This window comes from Mizuhopecten yessoensis, unplaced genomic scaffold (assembly GCF_002113885.1).
Source record: "Mizuhopecten yessoensis strain PY_sf001 unplaced genomic scaffold, ASM211388v2 scaffold716247, whole genome shotgun sequence".
NCBI lineage: Eukaryota > Metazoa > Mollusca > Bivalvia > Pectinida > Pectinidae > Mizuhopecten > Mizuhopecten yessoensis.
The window spans coordinates 425,942-446,053 of NW_018480021.1; the positions used below are offsets into that span (position 1 = coordinate 425,942).

Here is a 20,112-nt window from a genome sequence, read left to right on the forward strand (position 1 = left end):
GTTGTACAAATGTATTACATTTTATTATTGTACAAACGTATAGTATATTATTTTTGTACAAACGCATAACACTTTCTTTGTTGTACAAACGTAATACACTTCACTGATTGTTAAAACGTATTAGACTTTATTTGTTGTACAAACGTATTACACTTTATTTGTTGTACAAATGTATTACACTTTATTTGATGTACAAACGTATTAGACTTTATTTGTGGAACAAACGAGATACACTTTATTTGTTGTACAAGCGTATAACACTTTATTTATTGTACAAACATATTACACTTTATTTGTGGAACAAACGAGATACACTTTATCTGTTGTACAAGCGTATAACACTTTATTTATTGTACAAACATATTACCCTTTATTTGTGGAACAAACGAGTTACTCTGTATTTGTTGTACAAGCGTATAACACTTTATTTATTGTACAAACATATTACACGTTATTTGTGGAACAAACGAGTACCCTTTATTTGTTGTACAAGCGTATAACACTTTATTTGTTGTACAAGCGTTTTACACTTTACTGATTGTTAAAACGTATTACGCTTTATTTGTTGTACAAACTATTACACTTTATTTGTTGTACAGATGCATTACACTTTATTTGTTGTACAAGCGTATAACACTTTATTTATTGTACGGACGTTTTACGCTTTATTTGTTGTACAGATACATTACACTTTTTTTGTTGTACAAGCGTATTACACTTTACTGATTGTTAAAACGTAGAACACTTTATTTGATTTAATACAAACGAATTACACTCTACTTGATGTTAATACCTACAATACTGCTGTTATTTGCATACATTAGATGAACATACAAGTTCAAGTTCGAATTTTATTTACTTGTCAAGCATATATAAATCCATTGCAGGAATATGCCATCATAACATTCATACAAATGAACAATCAAAATATATTTAAATATTATTATAATAATAAATAATAATATACAACAATTATATAGCGCCCTATATAATTTGTAAAATTACTCTAAAGCGCTTTACAACATATGGATAATAGCATAAGTTATAATTGTGAAACAAAAACAAAGGCTTACACTCACTTGTATACATTAAGCAAGCAGATAATCATCGCAATGTGCACATCAATGAATAAATAAAGGGTGGTATTTACATGACGTCTTTGCAAATAGTCCAAAATGCAGACGTGAAGAGGTTTTGATGTCCCTCCTTAATTTGGCCAGGGTATTTGACTTTCTAATAGCAGATGGTACATGTAAGCAAGTCAACAACATGGCCGTCAATGATCGTGACGGCTGATACAGGGTAACAAGCTCCTGTAGGTACTGAGGAGCTGTTCCATTCAGTGCCTTGTATGTGTACACCAAAATTTTGTACTGCGACCTGTATCGTTAAGATAACCAGTGCAATGAATATAGCACAGGTCCGAGTATGAGCTATAACCAGCCGTGCTGCAGTGTCCTGGACTCTCTGCAGACGACTAGCTAATTAGTCAGATAGACCACAGAGCAGGGCGTTACCATAACCCAACCAAGAGGTAACAAGTGAATTCAACAAAATTTTGCATACATCTGCAGTTATAAACTACCGGGTGCAACCGATGTTCCGATCTGGTAGTAACAGGATTTGGCAATAGTGTTTACTGGTTTCTCCATGTTTAGTGAACTATCAAATTATACCCCTTGGTTTTTAACAGCCTTAATAGTTCTGGTATCGACCTTGAGCTGGACAGCAATTGTTTGCTGACACTTTGGGGAAAAGACGATTAGTTCCGTCTTTTCCTGATTAAGCTTAAGCATGGTGGCGTTCATCCAGGTATTTATATTTGTCAGACAAGACTCATTATTTTCTGAAATAGTATCCCAACTGTCCTGTGGTTTGATAACCATGTACACTTATGTGGCATTAGCATATCAATGATAGCGAAGGCTATGACGACGACAAATCTCTCCGAACACCGACCCTTGAGGAGCCCCGAAATCTAGTACTTTGTCATGTGAGGTGGAAGATCCGATGGTAACACACTGTCGTCGTTCACTCAGGTATCAGTCACTCCATAAGAGTATTCCAGACGTTTATAAAGTATGCCATGGTCGATGACGTCAAATGCAGCTGACAAGTCCAGCATGACAAGCCTTACATATACTTCATTAATACAATGTAGAATATGTATGTACTCAATGAATATAACCAGAGACCTTGTTAAAATACAACTTCTGTACGTTGAATTGATAGTTTAGAGCTGTTACAATCAACAGTTTATATTTTAGACAGATTACCTAACGTCATTTAGATTTTCATATGTTTAATTAACATTAAAAGATAATATCTGAAAAATTTTCACACACCATTACGACATGGTCATCTAGACCCTCCTCGAATTTCTTCGGTTTTACTCTTAATTGCGTTCTCTGCATCTCTGGAATATGTATTGACAAAATCATTTATTTTATTGGTTTCCGGTTAATTAAAAAAAGGGAAGAAAATAGGGACTGACCAATGGCTATTCTTCTACCTGCTTGTTTTAAAAGATTACAGAGATACGACAGCACTTTGACAAGCCAGTCAATTTCACCGTTAAACTGCCGCGCGATTCTTTTAATGTACATCGTCCACCAGAAAGTGCTTATAGAAACTTTGATTTCGTCATGACATATTCCAGTGGTGCTGAGAAGATAACAGAGCGTGTCACCCTTATTAGTACTCCTACATTTAGGTGTTGTAACAAGCAGGAAAAGAACGCACATTGCATTGCTTCGGGTTTAGAGAATGCCAAATGATTCATCACACCAATAAAATGTTATTTGAAAACACTACATATATATGCTACACTCTCTGGTAGAAGTATTATATATGAATTGGTTATTAATAAAGTTAATTTTATTTTCTTCATTTATTTTATTATAGGTTTGCATAGCGGATAAATTGCATTTCGTATTACGTTAATTTAAATCTATGGATTGAAATACATTTCTAAAGGTAATTCTGAACAATACTAAGATCGCATTAAGGACGGGCTCGCCTAAAACAGTTTATCTCATAACGAGACACGCACGTAAACAAACACTGGACTACACCATACACAACTTCTGCAGTATTTACAGTGTTGTAAATTGATGCAATATTATCGTGTCGAAGGAAAAAAATGTTTAAGATTTTTTTATTTATTTTTTGTCTTTAAGAGGGTACTTTGTTTAAGGAAAGACAATAGTTTTTGACACTCATCTCATCCCCATATGCGTTATTCACATCTTATTATATCACGAAACTCGTCTTGACCACAACCGGCCCGCCGTGACACATTATATGCAACGCGAGTAATAAAAGCCAGCAGAAAATTTATGAATAATATTAATCTCTCAAGCCACTTCTATTTGACACGTTGTGTGCGTTAATGAGAGGGAGAGAGCCAGATGGTGTATTTGAACAGGAGAATATATATATATACCCGTGTAGGTCCCTTCCGACTATCTTCACTCGCACGTAAGTCGACACCATGGCAGTTTGGCTCCTAAGTCTTGTTTTCAGCGGTAAGAAACTATGAGATAGAGTTGCGTGTTATTACTAGTAATAACGATCTACATTGATAACGAACTTATCATATAACCATAAAATATGTTATCTACGTATTGCATGCAATAGTTCTGCATTTGTCTCGTTGGGTTAAAGTTAGTAAATCTATTGCTGAGGTATCATAGTCATGAATTCATATGTCGACGGATGGTAGATTTGTTACAATTGTGATATTATTGTTCATGTTGTTTACAGAAATGTAATTATTTATCGCAATGTTGCCTATCGGTACGGAATGTTTCTATGTCACGGATTTGTTTAAAGTTTTGAAAGGTTTAAGTCTGTCTGCATCATAAATATGGTGGCTTTAATTTTTTATCCCTGACTAATAATCTATAAAATACTGAATATAATAACTGAGAGTTTCACTGTTCTTAACACATATTGAATCCATAGCAATGAAGCCTGTCATTTAAATTGTTAGTACATCATTAACTAAAACTGGAATAAGCTTGTACATAAATGCACGAGAAACTAATACCTTTTTACGACTTCAATGTTTAGGTTGCCTAGCGTTGCCCGGGGTGCCAAGTCCCTACTAGAGGATTATCGCCCTTTGCATGTGGGTTGTTAGTGTTCCGGAATATCCGGGTATCGTTTTTCTTATTAGGAGTAAAGAATAACATCCGTGTTGAGTTTCAAGCTGTAGTCGGCACGTGGACTTGTTTTATCTAATGTTTACATCATAATACCTGATAGGTATGTTATCATCATTTTATTATGTGTCACTGTAAGCTTTAAGCGAACGCTTCAATTGTTTGTATCTCAATCGTTCGTATTAATAGTGTACAGTTCAATTGTCTGTCGATGTAAACACAATGTAATTGTACCCTTGTTTTATTTACAGATGACTGTGGTCATTTTTGTGAAATAAAACGTGACAAATAGAACTGGTTCTTATTTACCTACCATCCGGGACAGGACCTTTTAGACATTACCTTACAGACGCAGGTAAGTCTTTGTTAAGCAAAAGTCTTAATTTGGAAGATCGTGTCTAGGTAAAGTTGACTTCCCATTTTCATTTGTCATGCAGTTTGTTTGGAAATAATTCGCTTATCCCGTTACAATAAAATCATTTCTTCAACGAGTAGATTTAAACTTTCCCGGTAGGTCCCACTTACTCGTTTACTACACAACATGACCCATTGATTCAGAAAATTATTATACCTAAGACAGACTCTAAGACCGCGATCCTTAAACTTGGTAGAATGTAACATTTCTAAAAAAAGTTATAACAAATAATGATCATAAATTTAAGTTATCGTAGAGCTTTTTTGTGATATGATCAATGCTATCATAATGTACATGCATAAACATCAAGATATAAAACAGCACAAGAGAAGTCTATGCCATCTACAATTCAATTTGCTTGAAATTTCTTTGTATACGGTAAATTGCTCTCATATATGGTAAAGATTCATGTTTTGTGTATGAAATGAAAACAAAATTCATTCCTAGCTACTGTCGATATTTTAAGTGACATTTAATGCACAATTTGGGTTATTAGTATGATGAAGGTAATCCGAGCCAACTTGGAGGTTAAAACGTCAATTAAGTTTCAAGGGAAAACGGGAAATGTACCACATCGTCAATACACACGAATAAGAACCAGACAAAGTACAAAAGGACAACAACAGACCATCAAAACAAAGGGAAAGAAACAATAAATCCTGTGAGGAATGATGTCAAGTAAGTAAATAAAACATATTATAGATAAACACAGGCGAATCCAGGTCCTCCAAAAGGATAGGCGTTGCATGATTCCATCCAACATAACGTCTCCCCTCAAACCCAGTAAAGAAAAAAACGAGAGAGAGAGAGAGAGAGAGAGAGAGAGAGAGAGATTTTTTTTACTGAAACTAGCAAATAAATGACATGAACAAGACGAACAGATTAAATAATGAGGGTACACGTATGAGAAACATATCCGAGATCATATATATATATATACTGTTTATGCAGAGTTCATGGGTTAATGTGAAACAAAATCAAATGGAAATGCATTACACTCCCCCCCCCCCACACACACACACACACACCCCAAAAAACCCAATCCCTACACAATGTTTATATCTGTAACTAAAAATATTGTCTGAGAACGTTTAGTGTTTTATGACAGATTTATAATGTCAGTAAGTGTTTAATAAGTCGTAATATTTTTTATACCCAAACATAATCCTATAATTTGACATTTTTAACGAGAGGTTACCTAATGTTTGATATATCACTTGCACAGTGAACATACCAGTGCCAAAGTTGGAAGTTGTTGGAACTATTGTCTCACCTTTGTCTTTCTTTTGCAACACTTATCTGTATTCTCCCAAATTTGGGGAAACGAGAACACCCCTATGCAGTTCAGAATTCTTCACAGAGAGAAAGCAGAATCGTGGGAGGTGGAGACGCCCAAATCAATGACTTTCCGTGGCAGGCCTCGCTGGAGTCTTCCGGACAACACATCTGTGGTGCCATTATACTTAATGAGGACTTCGTTCTCACGGCAGCTCACTGCGTTGGAAATAGCGCAAGGTTTGTTTGTTTGTGTTTGTCTTAACACATGATACTGTCATATGACGAGGGTATTCACCGGCAATGGTGCCACCACTCAACAGTAAATTTATGGCATTCATGCATCCATGTATGACGTAATAGATAGCAATTTCATAAATATATTTCGTGTAGTAACCCATTCATCTCACAATCCGGTCATATTTGCTTGATACGGAGGAGGCTAGATTATCAAGACCCTCTGTTTACAGTGGGTCGTTATAGACAAGACTACTCCGTTGACAGTGGATCGTTATAGACAAGACTACTCCGTTTACAGTGGGTCGTTATAGACAAGACTACTCTGTTTACAGTGGGTCGTTATAGACAAGACTCCTCTGTTTAGGGTGGGTCGCCATAGACAAGACTACTCCGTTTACAGTGTGTCGTTATAGACAAGACTACTCCGTTTACAGAGGGTCGTAATAGACAAGACTCCTCTGTTGACAGTGGATCGTTATAGACAATAGGCATTTAACATTTTACTTTTAAATAATAGCATTTAAAACGACAATGTTCAATGAACACGAGGTATACTTGCTAGTGTGCTACCTCACACATTTTACCCGTGATTTTTTAGAGTTACCTCCCTTAAGTATGTATATCATCTCATCCATAGTACCCGTGATTTATGTAACAGTCCATAGTGCGTATTATGCCTGTGTTTTGTCTTAGAGATAAGTCTTTAAAGCATTAATTTAAATATTACTAGATTGTAATTGAAAAGTATCTTTTTACGCGTATTATCAAAGCATACATTGTAGTTTATCTATCAGTGAGTTCAGAAACTAAAATCGAAATGGAAAAGGTATTTGATTCTTCGATAAGTGCGACTATTTCTAAAACGGTGTGTTATGATAGGTTAGCATACAGCCTTAACTTTACATATCAAAGTTTTACTTTCTACACAAACTATGTACGTATTAAACGTAGCGCAACGTTTCAAGACCAACTGGTCCCTTTGTTAAGCTATGACTGAGTCACGAAATTGTATATAAAAGAAGCAATCAAAATCAGGGAAACTCAGAACATGAATAGAGACGAGGGGGGTACTAGCTGAGTAATCAGTATGACCAGATACTGAAATAATAGGGGAGGGGGCTAGATCTACACCCTACCTGTAACCTATCTGATGCAGTGTGTTTACACTCCCTATCTATCGATGGCGAAACGTCCCAGTTAGTCTTGAAGTACGTTTAATACGTACATTGTTTGTGTAGAAAGTAAAACTTTGATACAACATGTTTAAGATTAGATACTTAACTTTACATATTGTATCACAGTTCGTACACGATCCATGTTGGCAGTTCCAGTCTGAGCGGCAGTGGGGGTTCCAGGCACGGCGTACCGCTGTGACACCTGTAAGTCAGCTTCATTTGGTTTAGTCTGACCTTCAGCTTTTTCTTTTGCGTTGTGGCTCGTTTCATAATATGCAAACTTTATTGACTATCTATTTGATTTTGACAGATTTTCCTATTAATTTTTAAAATTATATATAATTCAAGTGTGTTAAGCAACTCACCTTCTGTTCAACAGTATAATTCACACATTATTTAAACGATAAAAACGCTCGTTCGGTTGATTATATGGGTTTTGTTCTCGTCTCAGCATGAAAACTTCATAAATAGTGGCAGCACTTCCATAGGCGCCTTTCCAAATGACGTGGCTCTCATGAAGCTTAGTTCTTCAAATTTGTTTAATCAAAACAAACAACCGATTAGTTTGACATCCGTCACTAACGCCCAACTAGCAGGCTACAATGAAGAGGACTGTGCGATTACTGGATGGGGTGGAACAAACGGCAACGGTGGTAAGTAGGCATACTTATGCAGAAATCTTCAAGCCGCGAAGTCAAATATTCGCAATGCTGCACCGAAAGCGGTTCAGGGTGTTTGCCATCGTTCGTAACCTCTTTCTACGATGGTGAATTTTTCTTGTTTGGTTTTGGCTTCTGCTTTTTCTGTTTTTATTTTATTGATTTGATTGTATTTTCTTTTCATATCAGTTATTATTTTGGGGCTATAACGATTTTCAGGTTGTATTCAGATTGAGAAAATACTGCAAATGAAACCTTGCCAAATATAATTGCTAAACAGAATTTACGTAACAAAGTCTGCTGATAGATTTGTACTACCCTATAACTCAATAGTGTCTGATTTAAAATACCTATGTGAAATAGATATTCGTTCTTTCTTCTCTCTTTTTTATATTTTTTTTTAACTTTAATATTTTATACTACTGCTCATTGTTCATTTGATCAGTTAAGGAAAAACGAGTCATAAAAATATGAAGTCCATAACATGTGTTGAAGTTGTAAATTAAACATTTTCCGTATTTCAATCACTTTTGATTTCTGTCATGTTTAACACTGCGGCGTAGCCAAGAAAGGAAAAGGGCCTTGAAACACCCTTATAACGTTCAGAATTTACAACTTAAAGCTAAACCATAAAATTTATATTTAACTAGTATTTCATGAAAATTGTGTTGAAATGAATTCCAGCTACAAATCTTCAACCGACCTTTGGAATAAAAAGACCTGCAGCGGAGGCAATCGCCTTGAATTTTCAACACACACATAACACCAATTTAAATAAATGTAAAATTAAAATGGTGTCAAACTTAAATACTACACTTCACTCGATAAGGTAGTTATAATTATATCAGAGAGAAATACCCCTTGTGGTAGAAAACAAAAATGTTACAGCATCACCATATTGTGAATATTGATACGTCTTACGTACAATAACCAAAATAACTGTTTTATTCTTATCTTCATTGACATATACTGATATAAACTTGTTAATTTTGCCTTCACATTTTAAAGTAAAAAAATGATATAATTCTATTTAAACTTTGACATTATTTTATTGATACATACTAAAAGAATATTAAAAAATAAATAAAAAAATGTAAAGATACAAGTTAGTAATGTTTTTCGGCTAACCTTTTAACATATGTTTTATTTTTATTTACAGGTTCGCTGCCAAATATACTACAGAAGACCTTTGTTAAGATAATGACTGACAATGCCTGTTCCGTTTCTCTCGGTTCTAGCTTGAACAGCGACATACACATTTGTGTAGACGGTGCTGGCACCTCTTGAGGTTGCAATGTAAGTCACCCTTGTTTTTACAGTACAGCTTAAGTCATAGTACAAACCAGGGCTCCAGGAAAATTTAATCCATTCATTATATATCTTGTTAAATCTAGTTTTTGCGTCACCAATTATAGACTATCATAATTATATTCCAACTGATCGCAATACTTGTATCTGCTGTTGAATAGAAATGAAGTTGAATATTATACATATATATAAACATATACATTATATGTAAAACCTCTTTATGAAACTTATATATTACATAAAGGGTCTGCTCACTAAAATAAATAAATCACTTAAAAACGATGGTCGAGATGTTGTTTGGAACTTGTTTTTTATTCAGAATAAATAATTCCACTTGAATTCCAAAGAAGTTAAGTGACCATTGAGTGAATTGTCTTTCTCGCCTCAGCTTGAAAGACAATTTTGACACGTTTGGGCATTCTCTCGAAGTTGGCACTTCAGCAATAACTGCCACTAAAATAGGAAGCAATTCCACCAAGAAATTTCTTCATAAGCTCACCTGCCCGAATGCGTCCATCGAACAAAATATTACTAGAGTCGTGAAATTTGGCTGATGTCTTCCTAGAAAATATCCCGCCAAAGCTGTGAATTAAAATAACTTTGAATGAGTTCCTTTTGTTATAGAAGGGTTGAACAAACAAAATCTTCAAATGACCACTTCTGAAGAACAAAAAGCCGGATAGAGCCTGTTCTAATGTTATACCTCATTATTCAAAAGGGCGTCATGATTACATGTAGGCCTAATTTATTTGATGAATAATTAAATGCTTAGAATTGAAAAAGTAAGAGTTGGAGATTTTTTAATTGTTAACCAGATAATCAAACATAGGGGTAGTTCAAGTAATTTAAACCATTCCTTTGTTGAGCCCCGAAAGTTCATTTCGATCAATTATTTGCATATTATTTTTCATTTTGACTAAAACAAGATATTGATTTAACATAAGGAGATAAAATGCGAAAATGGATGGGCTAAAATATTCTTGTATGCAACTTTCCTTCTGCAAAACAGTTAAACAGATAATGTGTAGAATATGACATTATATATTATAAATATCAACGTTATTTTGACTGGGCAGTAACTTCCTCTTATTTAAATTTTGACTGCTGCAATATTGAACGTGCATGTGCTACTTAGCAGTAGACCACAGGGAGGTAACTGTGCATGACTTTTCAGAGCAATTTTGGTCCAAATGAGTTTAGGCATTATTTTTAAACAGAATAAGATTTAAACTACCATAGTTGCTTATGAAAATCACTATTTGTATGAATGAAGATTTGTTTTTTATTGACTTCTGTTTATTTTATAGACTCTCTAAAAATGTAACGGTAACATGATTGGGTATGCTTTCACATTTTGCTAGTATTGTTGTTGTTTATTTTGCAGGGCGACAGTGGCGGTCCTTTGGTGTGTAAGTCGGTAATGACTTTGAACTTGCTGGTGTGACGTCATTTGTCTTTGGAAAATGTTTGACAAGCTATCCTACAGTATACGCCGAGACGTACGCCTTCAGGACCTGGATCCAAAACGTCATGAATAACATGTAATCAGTGTTGTAATCGTGTTATTTCAACAATAAAATACGTAATGTCTCTGTAATTGTATGTGTACTGCTTCACACGAAGGAATCCTATTATATACATGTATAAAAAAGAAATGACACAAAGAGTTTCTTAGTAATTCCCTAGTACTTCATCAGGGATGTGAATATGCACGTTGACAACAAAACACAAAAAAAATAATAATGATAACGTCATGATATAATATGACGTCACAATATAACCTACCAGAAATGAAACCGAGATTAGGAATGCACTTAGACGTCAACATTTTTTAAACAACAAAGATGGTGTTGCAATAAATATGTATTTAGTTACAGGCATGAGTATAGCACAGGCTGTTCACAAACATTCGATTTATTTATTCATGCAACGATCTGTGCTGTGCTGTGCTGTGATTAGCAATTCAAACCAGGTTTTAATAAATCAATTAACATTGATTATTTTTACTCTCTTTGTACAGTATCTTCTGTAGCTCGGGATCACATGGGTAACCATTTGCACAAAAATGTATGTAATTTACAGTTAAAAAAACCTTTTTGTCTGCTGCATTGTGCAGTGTCACAAGTTGACGCAATACACAACCAGTTTGTCCGATGTAAAATTCTAAACAATTAGCACAGAGCATTGTATATATATATATGTATATTAATTCAATCTTCCATTACACCTTTGAGACAGGTAGTTTATACCTTAACCTTCAGATCAACACACACTAGAGTAGATGATTATGTTTATTAATTGGTTGCAAGTGACGAAGAAAGTGAATTTTGTGACTCGTGCCCTGTCCTGTTCACGACTTACGGCACCCAATCACCTAGCTGAGAAATAGCCCCAACTCCTACCAATAAACCACTTCGATATGCCTAAAGGCTAAAAAGAAGGTTTTGATGCTGCAGTGGTCACCCGTCCGATACTCTTGACATGCTCATAAGTAATTGATGGTAGGAGTACCTGGATCGCAATGAAAGGATGGATACACGGTAACGCACCTTTAGGTCCCGAAAACGCTGATACAAATTCTCCAAAGTTGTTTTTATGTATACTGGATGGAAGTTGAGACATAGAAAATAGCGTTACATGCTTTATAATTGTCTGTGTATGATTTCATACAAATAAAGAGATCACAAACAACAATATTGCCCAAAAATGTATATCTTTATTGTCATCATAAAGCACCCATTTAACATGTTAAGAAAAACAAAATTTATAATAGTTGGGAAATGCACATGACAAGGCGTATATTTTAATCTCAATTTCTACTTTATTTTCGTTCAACAAGTTTTATTGAATGAGAAGGTGGTTTTCTTCAGTTACTAGGCTGAAATCAACTGATAATATGCATCCTGATGATTAAGAGTGTATAACATACAAATAGTCACCATAAAGTTAGTTTAGGGGGAAAATGAACGATTGTTTTTAAATATATTAACAGATTCAACCCCCTTACGTTGTTTGTCTTCGACTTCGGGTTCTCCGGTGTCCGCCAATATTTAGACCGCTGGCTTCCATCCGGATCAATAAAAGTTATTAATATAAATTCGGAAAACTTGTTAAATAATAGTTTTCTGTTGAACTATTTTTTTTAAATGTTTTGAATATATTTTTGTAATATTTTAACAGTGATCATATATGACATTATGTTAAGTGTTTAAGGTTACATTATTACATTGCTTTTGGATATTTTATGCATTGAAAATATCGGATCTTTTTAAAAACATCCAAATACAATGTACAATCAATCGAAAGAAATGCACATCTGAGAGCGTAGAATGAAGCATCTTCAGTAGGAAACATTGGATACAAAAATAATTTGTCAACAGCACAAATCTTTCCCGAACAACCAGATTATTGTGTAATAACTGAACTGTGAGATGTAAAGTCTCATAAACTCCGGATTCAATTAACACAGAGATACGGTAAAACCTTTTTATTAAATGACAAAAAATTACAGGACTGGTTTTTGCAACCGTTTTCTTACTTCATTTTGGGTTATGTTCATTCTCAACTTCTTATTCCGGTGATAAATGAATAAAAACACATTTTTACTATGAGTTACAATGGTGCACCAGTACATCAACAAATATAAGCCGTTCGACAGATAGTGTGATGTTTAATATTAATTTATGGTTGTAACAAGTGTAATTAAATGTAGTTACCATATATAAATCGAATACAACCAAACTCTAAATAATTCTGATACTTACCTGGAATCAGTTTCATCCAATAGTTGATGGAATAGCATTCTTAATTGTGTATTCGTTTGGTTTTGCAATGTAAATGTCAACAAACATTAATTAATGTGTAAGGCTTAACGCGCATAATATTTATAACATCCCAAAACTGAAAAACAGTATTCACAGCTATATAAATTATTTACAGCTAGGTTATCAATGAATTGTAACCAGGTCGTTCTTAATCAAGTTAAGAATATTGCTTTGTAATGATTCTGTAGTACGAAACATATTAAATAAGAGCATCTGTGCATGGGGAGCAACATCGTTTACAGATTATCTATTTTCTTCAATCTTACACTCAGCTTTACTGTACTAAACTCTTTCAAAAATGACTTGACTCACGTGAATTTTATTTCATTTCCTTTTTTCATTGGTAGATTGTGCAGGTGGATTCCTTAGTCCCCGAAGACTGCCGTTGATACAGTGTAATTTATATTTGGCAGTATGTATGTGTTACCAATTTGTTAAGGTGCAGTCAGCTGTCTGTCTGTTTGTTACCCTTACCATTCCACACAACGTCTGTAGCAGGGATCAACTACCACCCAGATATTGTGCATTGATCTCCAAATGTTTGGTAAAGCTCCATATCTCTATTGTTTAGCTTTGGCGTCTGTTGATTTGTTAATCGAGCTGTAATTATGTTCTTGTTTGTTGATGCTGTCATTTTTCTTTTTTCTTTTTATGGAAATACATTGCCATCATGTACCGAAATTATAAAGAGTCAACTTCCAGGTGGTACTACTGGACATATTTCACCCAAGAAGTATTTTTTTTATTTTTATATCAAAATATTTTATTAAATGAAGTGATTTAATGGGAATTGGACAACATGCTATGCCTATACAAGCCCTCTGCCTTGGGTTACAGACATTTCAAACAATAACAGAATTATAATTTAGACATTAACATATTAGCACTTGCTTGGAACATTAAATAGTACTTTTTTGATAAATATTTATAATTCGAATAGATGGTTACTAAAAATACACACTAATATTTATAATATGTACGCACACACATATATATACACATGTACACACATATGTATAATCCAGGTCAACATGCATATACTTACGATGAAAGTAAAATATCAACATTTAACAAATATACAAGAAACAGCTTTTTAATTACTTTATAGCAGAGACAAATAGCCAATATTTTCAGTATAAGTAAAATTCTAATATTATATTAACCAGTCCCCCAACACCACTCCCACTCCGGATATCAATTATAACTGGGCAGCACTAAAATGTCCATACACACCACCACTGTGTGCTTACCCAGTCATGGAAGATCCAGAGCAGGAGCCATGCTGAGGGAATAGGTACTCATACCTACATGCATACAGACATATAAACACTGGATCAAATTATCATGACATCTAGCACTAGTGCAAGATCCTATATGTTTTTTGTTTTTGCTTTTTTTATTTTTTTATTCTGAGAGCCTATTAGTGTGCTAAAGCCTAATGGTCTCTATCTATCTCTGAACTAAGCACAAATTAAAAATTACTGAGGTAAAACAAATACAGTAGTTTTTTATTTGTTATTTGTTCTTTACATAGTAACCAGTATATATCAAATATATTTCAAAATGGAAAGCCATGTGTGTATACTGCATTTGTAAATAATCAAATTTTATAAATTTTACAACATATATTAATATAAAAAACTGGAACCTCCATTCAATACAGTAAATATTAAATATTATTAGTTGAATAATTTGTAACACAAACTAGTCCTCCATCACCACTCCCACTCCAGATAACAATTATAACTGGGCAGCACTACCATGTCCATACACACCACCACTGTGTGCTTACCCAGTCTGAATTGATAATCCAGAGCAGGAGCCGTGTTGAAAGAGTATTCATATAGACATGTATACATACACATTGGGAGAAGAATTAACAGTTAACAAAGTCTGTTAGTAGACTCACTATATTTCTGGACACGGACACAAATATCAGAATTAAGATCATGACTAAGGTGGTAACTTCCCCTAGTTAGTATATTGATATTATTTACTAAATGTTCAATCAGGTTTAAGTCGACATTTTAAATGCAGGTTAAGTTGAATGTCAAGTTGCAAATGATTATCTAATAGGTTTTGTCATTGAATTATATACCTAGGGCAGTATAGAAAGAAGTGATCCACATCTTCGTCATGGTTGCCACATATACAGGATGTGCTATTAGTACGGTGGTCTCTAAAAAGATCAGAATTTAATTGACTTGCATGGTTTCAAAGTTGACATAAAATTACGTTAAAAGATCTAGTCCCTCCATATTTAAAAGCATTTATACACGTATCCTCATCTTTTAATCGTAGTACGACTAAAGAGTTAGACATCTGAACACAATACCAATTATATCTATGATTGAACAGGTCATTCAATTACTTAATAAACAGTTCAAATATTTAAACATCAGTGTAAAAACACATTTTCTGGTGCGATAGAAATGTGTACTACAGCTTTGACAAAAGGACATGACCAGGACTCAAACACGAGAAGTAAAGAAAACAGCAAGAACCGAAGAGATGCCATGTCAAACTGACAAAACACAAAAACAAACCCAACAAACTTGGGAACTACAAAACCAAACCAAACACACTGGGGAACTACAAAAACGAACCCAACACACTGGGGAACCACTGGGGAACTACAAAAACGAACCCAACAAACTGGGGAACTACAAAAACGAACCCAACAAAATGGAGAACTACAAAAACGAACCCAACAAACTGGGGAACTACAAAAACGAACCCAACAAACTGGGTAACTACAAAACCAAACCCAACAAACTGGGGAACTTCAAAAAATACCCCAACAAACTGGAGAACTACAAAAACGAACCAAACAAACTGGAAAACTACAAAAACGAACCCAACAATATGGAGAACTACAAAAACGAACCCAACAAACTAGAGAACTACAAAACCGAACCCAACAAACTGGGGAACTACAAAAACGAACCCAACAAACTGGAGAACTACAAAAACGAACCCAACAAACTGGAAAACTACAAAAACGAACCCAACAAAATGTAGAACTACAAAATCGAACCCAACAAACTAGAGAACTACAAAAACGAACCCAACAAACTGGAAAACTACAAAAACGAACCCAACAAAATGGAGAACTACAAAAACGAACCCAACAAACTAGAGAACTACAAAAACGAACCCAACAAAATGGATAACTACAAAAACGAACCCAACAAACTGGAGAACTACATAAACGAACCCGACAAACTGTAGAACTACAAAACCAAACCCAAGATACATCAAAACAAACTAAGAAAGAGCCAACGCATAAACTAACTACGGAAATATCAGATCAAACACAGAAGACACCAAAACAGACACATGAATCGCTAAAAGAAACATTGGAGGCGCTAAAAGAAATAGCAAAAAACAGATGACAGCAAACAAATTAGAGAAAAAAAAAGGACAAACCCATGGGATACCAAAACAAACCCAGGGGATACCAAAACAAAACGAATGAGATTTCAATAGAATCCCAAGGAAACCAGAATAAACTCAGGAGGAACCAAATAAACCCCGGACACACACACACACACACACACACACACACCCACACGCACACCCACCCACACACACACACACACACACACACACACACACATATATATGGTCTTTAAGATAAGCATTTTCATTTATTTCTTAAGAACAATTTAAATACCCTTTTTAACAGCTAAAACGTAAATCACAGGTAGACATATCTATACAACTTCTCCGCGGATTGTGTGACTCAACGTACTGTATTACATTACAATACCAAGAAATACAGTTTGCGTTTACGGTAAGTACCGCGCTTTATAAAAAAAAAAAATCTCTGTTGTCACTACTGATCATTAGTTAGTTGTTGGTTGGTTTATAGAAAAGCAGAATTTAATCTAGGTACTCCCTCATACGTCTGAATGTAAAAGTCTGTATACTATCATAAATGTTATTAATCAATTACACTGCTAGACATAATCTGATTAGAAGACATTGTCTTCCTGCAATAGTTATGAATTAAAAATGAATAAATAATAAAATGCAATTTAAGATACATATAAAAAAGAAGGTAAACATATAGAAAACATACACACTTTGATTACAATTAGGGAAAGGTAAGGAATCGAACGGTTTTTTTTCAATATTTATGGCGGAATAAATGTAAATCGGATATATCTATATTTCATAAAAGACCCTAGAGCTTCATGTAAAAAATGCGTAAAATGATACCGGCACGACTTATAAAAAATCATTCCCGGTCAATCAATTAAATCTTTCAGATAGAGCTATATTTTTTTTTTTATTATGTGCTGGTCGTGCATCGTCAGTAAAAGACAGAACAACACCATTCAAATAAAACTGGCACCAATACACGATCGTGATCATTTGAGCGGTTGACGCAGAGACAGGGTTCACGTTATCAGAAGCGCCCCGACAACAATGCCAAAAACCAAGATCAACGTATGACATCATTAGGAAATCTCGAGTCAAATCACAACACTCTTTTGCTTTCATAGTCGAACGTTAAACATTTTTTCAAATAGATATGTTATACTCGCATAGTTGATTGCAGTGCACAATTAAAACCTGCTTTTACAGTTACTTGTACAAGATTTCATGTGATTTTCGTCTTTATAAGTATATCCTTCAAATCTGTATCCAACGATCTGTTTACCGAAACACTTAATCCTTCATATCCTCTTCATTGAAGTTTATATCTAATTAAGCTTTATCCTACAAACCTACAACCGTTCGAAAGCAACTCGTGATACTAAAAATCATTTACCGTCAAATCTTTACCCTATCAATTTCTTTCCTACAAATCTCTTTCTTACAAATATTATCTTTAAAGTTTTATCATAATTACGTTGGCCAAAAATGTTCGTCTTATATGTCAAAATCTTTGCCGATATTTCTCAAGATTTGACAAATATCAGTTTAATGTCATGTAATTGGATAAACCAATAAGAATGCCTTTTTGATGGCCACAATTAGTTCACCCGTTTTCTGCATAATGTGACCGAACGGAATGCTGTGTTTGGTTCTTGCGGCAGGGTATTTCAGTGATATAGCACTATAATTCGGCATCAGATCTACGCTTTCTCAATGAGGCAATAACACGAACATACCTTGTCCCCAACACACATATACGCATGCATGCATACAACTTGTATCTTAGAAACAGTATCGGATGTCATCATGTTGCAAACATAAAGCTGAGAATTAGTATAGAGGATCATTGTGTAAGAAACATAACAATGAGAAATAGATTGGGGGGGGGGGGGGGGGGGGGTCATCGTGTTGCAAACATCAAATTTAGAATTATTACACGAGATCATCATGTTGCAATCATAAAAATGGGAATTAGTATAGGCGATCATCATGTTACAATCATAAAAATGAGAATTAGTATAGGCGATGATCATGTTACAATCATAAAAATGGGAATTAGTATAGGCGATGATCATGTTACAATCATAACAAGAGGTCCATTGGACCTGTATCGCTCCCCTGGTTTTATATCTAAGTCATTACAACTGAATGCATTAGTACATCTTTATATGAAATTTCCTCAACACCAGACAAGATCTATGTTCTAACCCAACTGGGACCACAATATCGGGCGTTCAACTAATTAAGGGCCTCCATTGAGTTGCCATGTTAACAGATTTTGAAATAAGTAATATGTCATATTACAGGGTGTAATTAGACAATACTTTAATTTTCATTCAACTATAAGCTTTTATAAACCTAGAAACCAATTTTTAACAATTATGAAAACTACACCATAGAATATGAAAATCTAGCTGTACCATTTCTTAGGACCGCAGGGGTCAAATCAACCTCATTCAACTAAGAAATGTTTGTTCTTCCTCAATAGTGTTTTTTCGGCCAAATTTTGTACAATCCACTCAGGCAATTAGGGAATATTAGCGTCTTAAAGCAAAATATTAGATAATATTCCTCTTTGGGGCCCGGTCTTCCTGGCCCCCGGGGTCGAACCCGTCTCATTGATTTAAGAAATGATTGCCCTCCCCCAATGAAGTTTCAGAGCAAATTTGGTTGAAATCCTCTCTGGTGTTTAGGAGAAGATGTGTTTTAAAGCAAATTTAGCTAAGTTCCCCTTCCCCCCCCCCCCCCCCCGGCCTCAGGGGTCGAACCATCCTCATTTATGTAAGAAATGAGTGCCCTTCCCTACTGATGCTTCGGACTAAATTTGGTTGAAATCCTCAATGGCGTTAAGTAGGAGACGCGTTTTAAAGCAAATTTAGCTAAGTTCCCGTTAAGGGCCCCGCCCCACTGGCCCCAGGGGTCGAACCAATCTCATTTATTTAAGAAATTATTGCCCTCCCCTAGCGATGCTTCAGACTAAATTTGGTTGAAATCCTCTCTGGCGTTTACCAGGAGATGCGTTTTAAAGCAAATTTAGCTAAGTTCCTCTTCAGGGCCCCGCCCCCTGGCCTTAGGGGTCGAACCAACCTCATTTATTTAAGAAATGATTGCCCTCCCCTAGTGATGCTGCAGACTAAATTTGGTCGAAATCCTCTTTGGCGTTTAGGAGGTGATAGGTTCTAAAGAGAAAGTTGAGACGGACGAAGGACGACGACGACGACGGACGACGAAAAAGGTCATTTTTCTACATAGGGGAAACCAATGGAATCGAAGGTCAAAATATTGACAAACCGTGTCAATTTAACTCGAACGAGATGTTCTTTGAGAAAGACTCCGATTTTCACGATGCATATCTTTACAATAAGTCTGATTGCATGCAAAACTTAATGTGATAAACATTCCTTGGAGACTGGCTATATTTTCAAAAATTATCAGAAGTACTTCAGATTCAACTAATACAGCAACAATGCCTATGAGCCAAATAAGTCCCATGAGTGTCGAAATCTTCGTGAATAAAATCAGTTTCGGTTTAAGTGTATTCGATGTAGTTGATATCGAAGTGGTTGATATGTAGTAGATGATACAGACAAATACGACGATGTTTCCACACAGAATCAAAAATATCGGTATAATGAAAGAAAACAATAACGCAAACGCTTGCGA

At 34.9% G+C, this 20,112-nt stretch overlaps 1 protein-coding gene and 1 long non-coding RNA gene across 2 annotated transcripts; both read left to right on the forward strand.

Moving 5' to 3' along the window:
* Nucleotides 1-4,126: 4,126 nt before the first annotated feature.
* Nucleotides 4,127-6,023, forward strand: LOC110442319. The gene is made up of 3 exons (XR_002462001.1): nt 4,127-4,269; nt 4,418-4,521; nt 5,942-6,023. It is a non-coding gene; the product is annotated as an uncharacterized LOC110442319 (long non-coding RNA).
* Nucleotides 6,024-6,913: 890 nt separating this feature from the next.
* Nucleotides 6,914-10,780, forward strand: LOC110442312 (fibrinolytic enzyme, isozyme C-like). Its single transcript, XM_021485844.1, has 5 exons — nt 6,914-6,922; nt 7,398-7,475; nt 7,723-7,924; nt 9,090-9,226; nt 10,623-10,780. The coding sequence occupies exons 1-4, from the start codon at nt 6,914-6,916 to the stop codon at nt 9,215-9,217; spliced, it is 417 nt and encodes a 138-aa protein (XP_021341519.1). The 3' UTR covers nt 9,218-9,226; nt 10,623-10,780.
* The last annotated feature ends 9,332 nt before the right edge of the window (nt 10,781-20,112 follow it).

Excerpts from the sequence above, each read along its gene's own strand:
- LOC110442312 (XM_021485844.1), top strand. Across the intron at positions 7,476-7,722 it reads GGCGTACCGCTGTGACACCT|CATGAAAACTTCATAAATAG; the intron begins GTAAGTCAGCTT and ends TTCTCGTCTCAG. Across the intron at positions 7,925-9,089 it reads TGGAACAAACGGCAACGGTG|GTTCGCTGCCAAATATACTA; the intron begins GTAAGTAGGCAT and ends TTTTATTTACAG.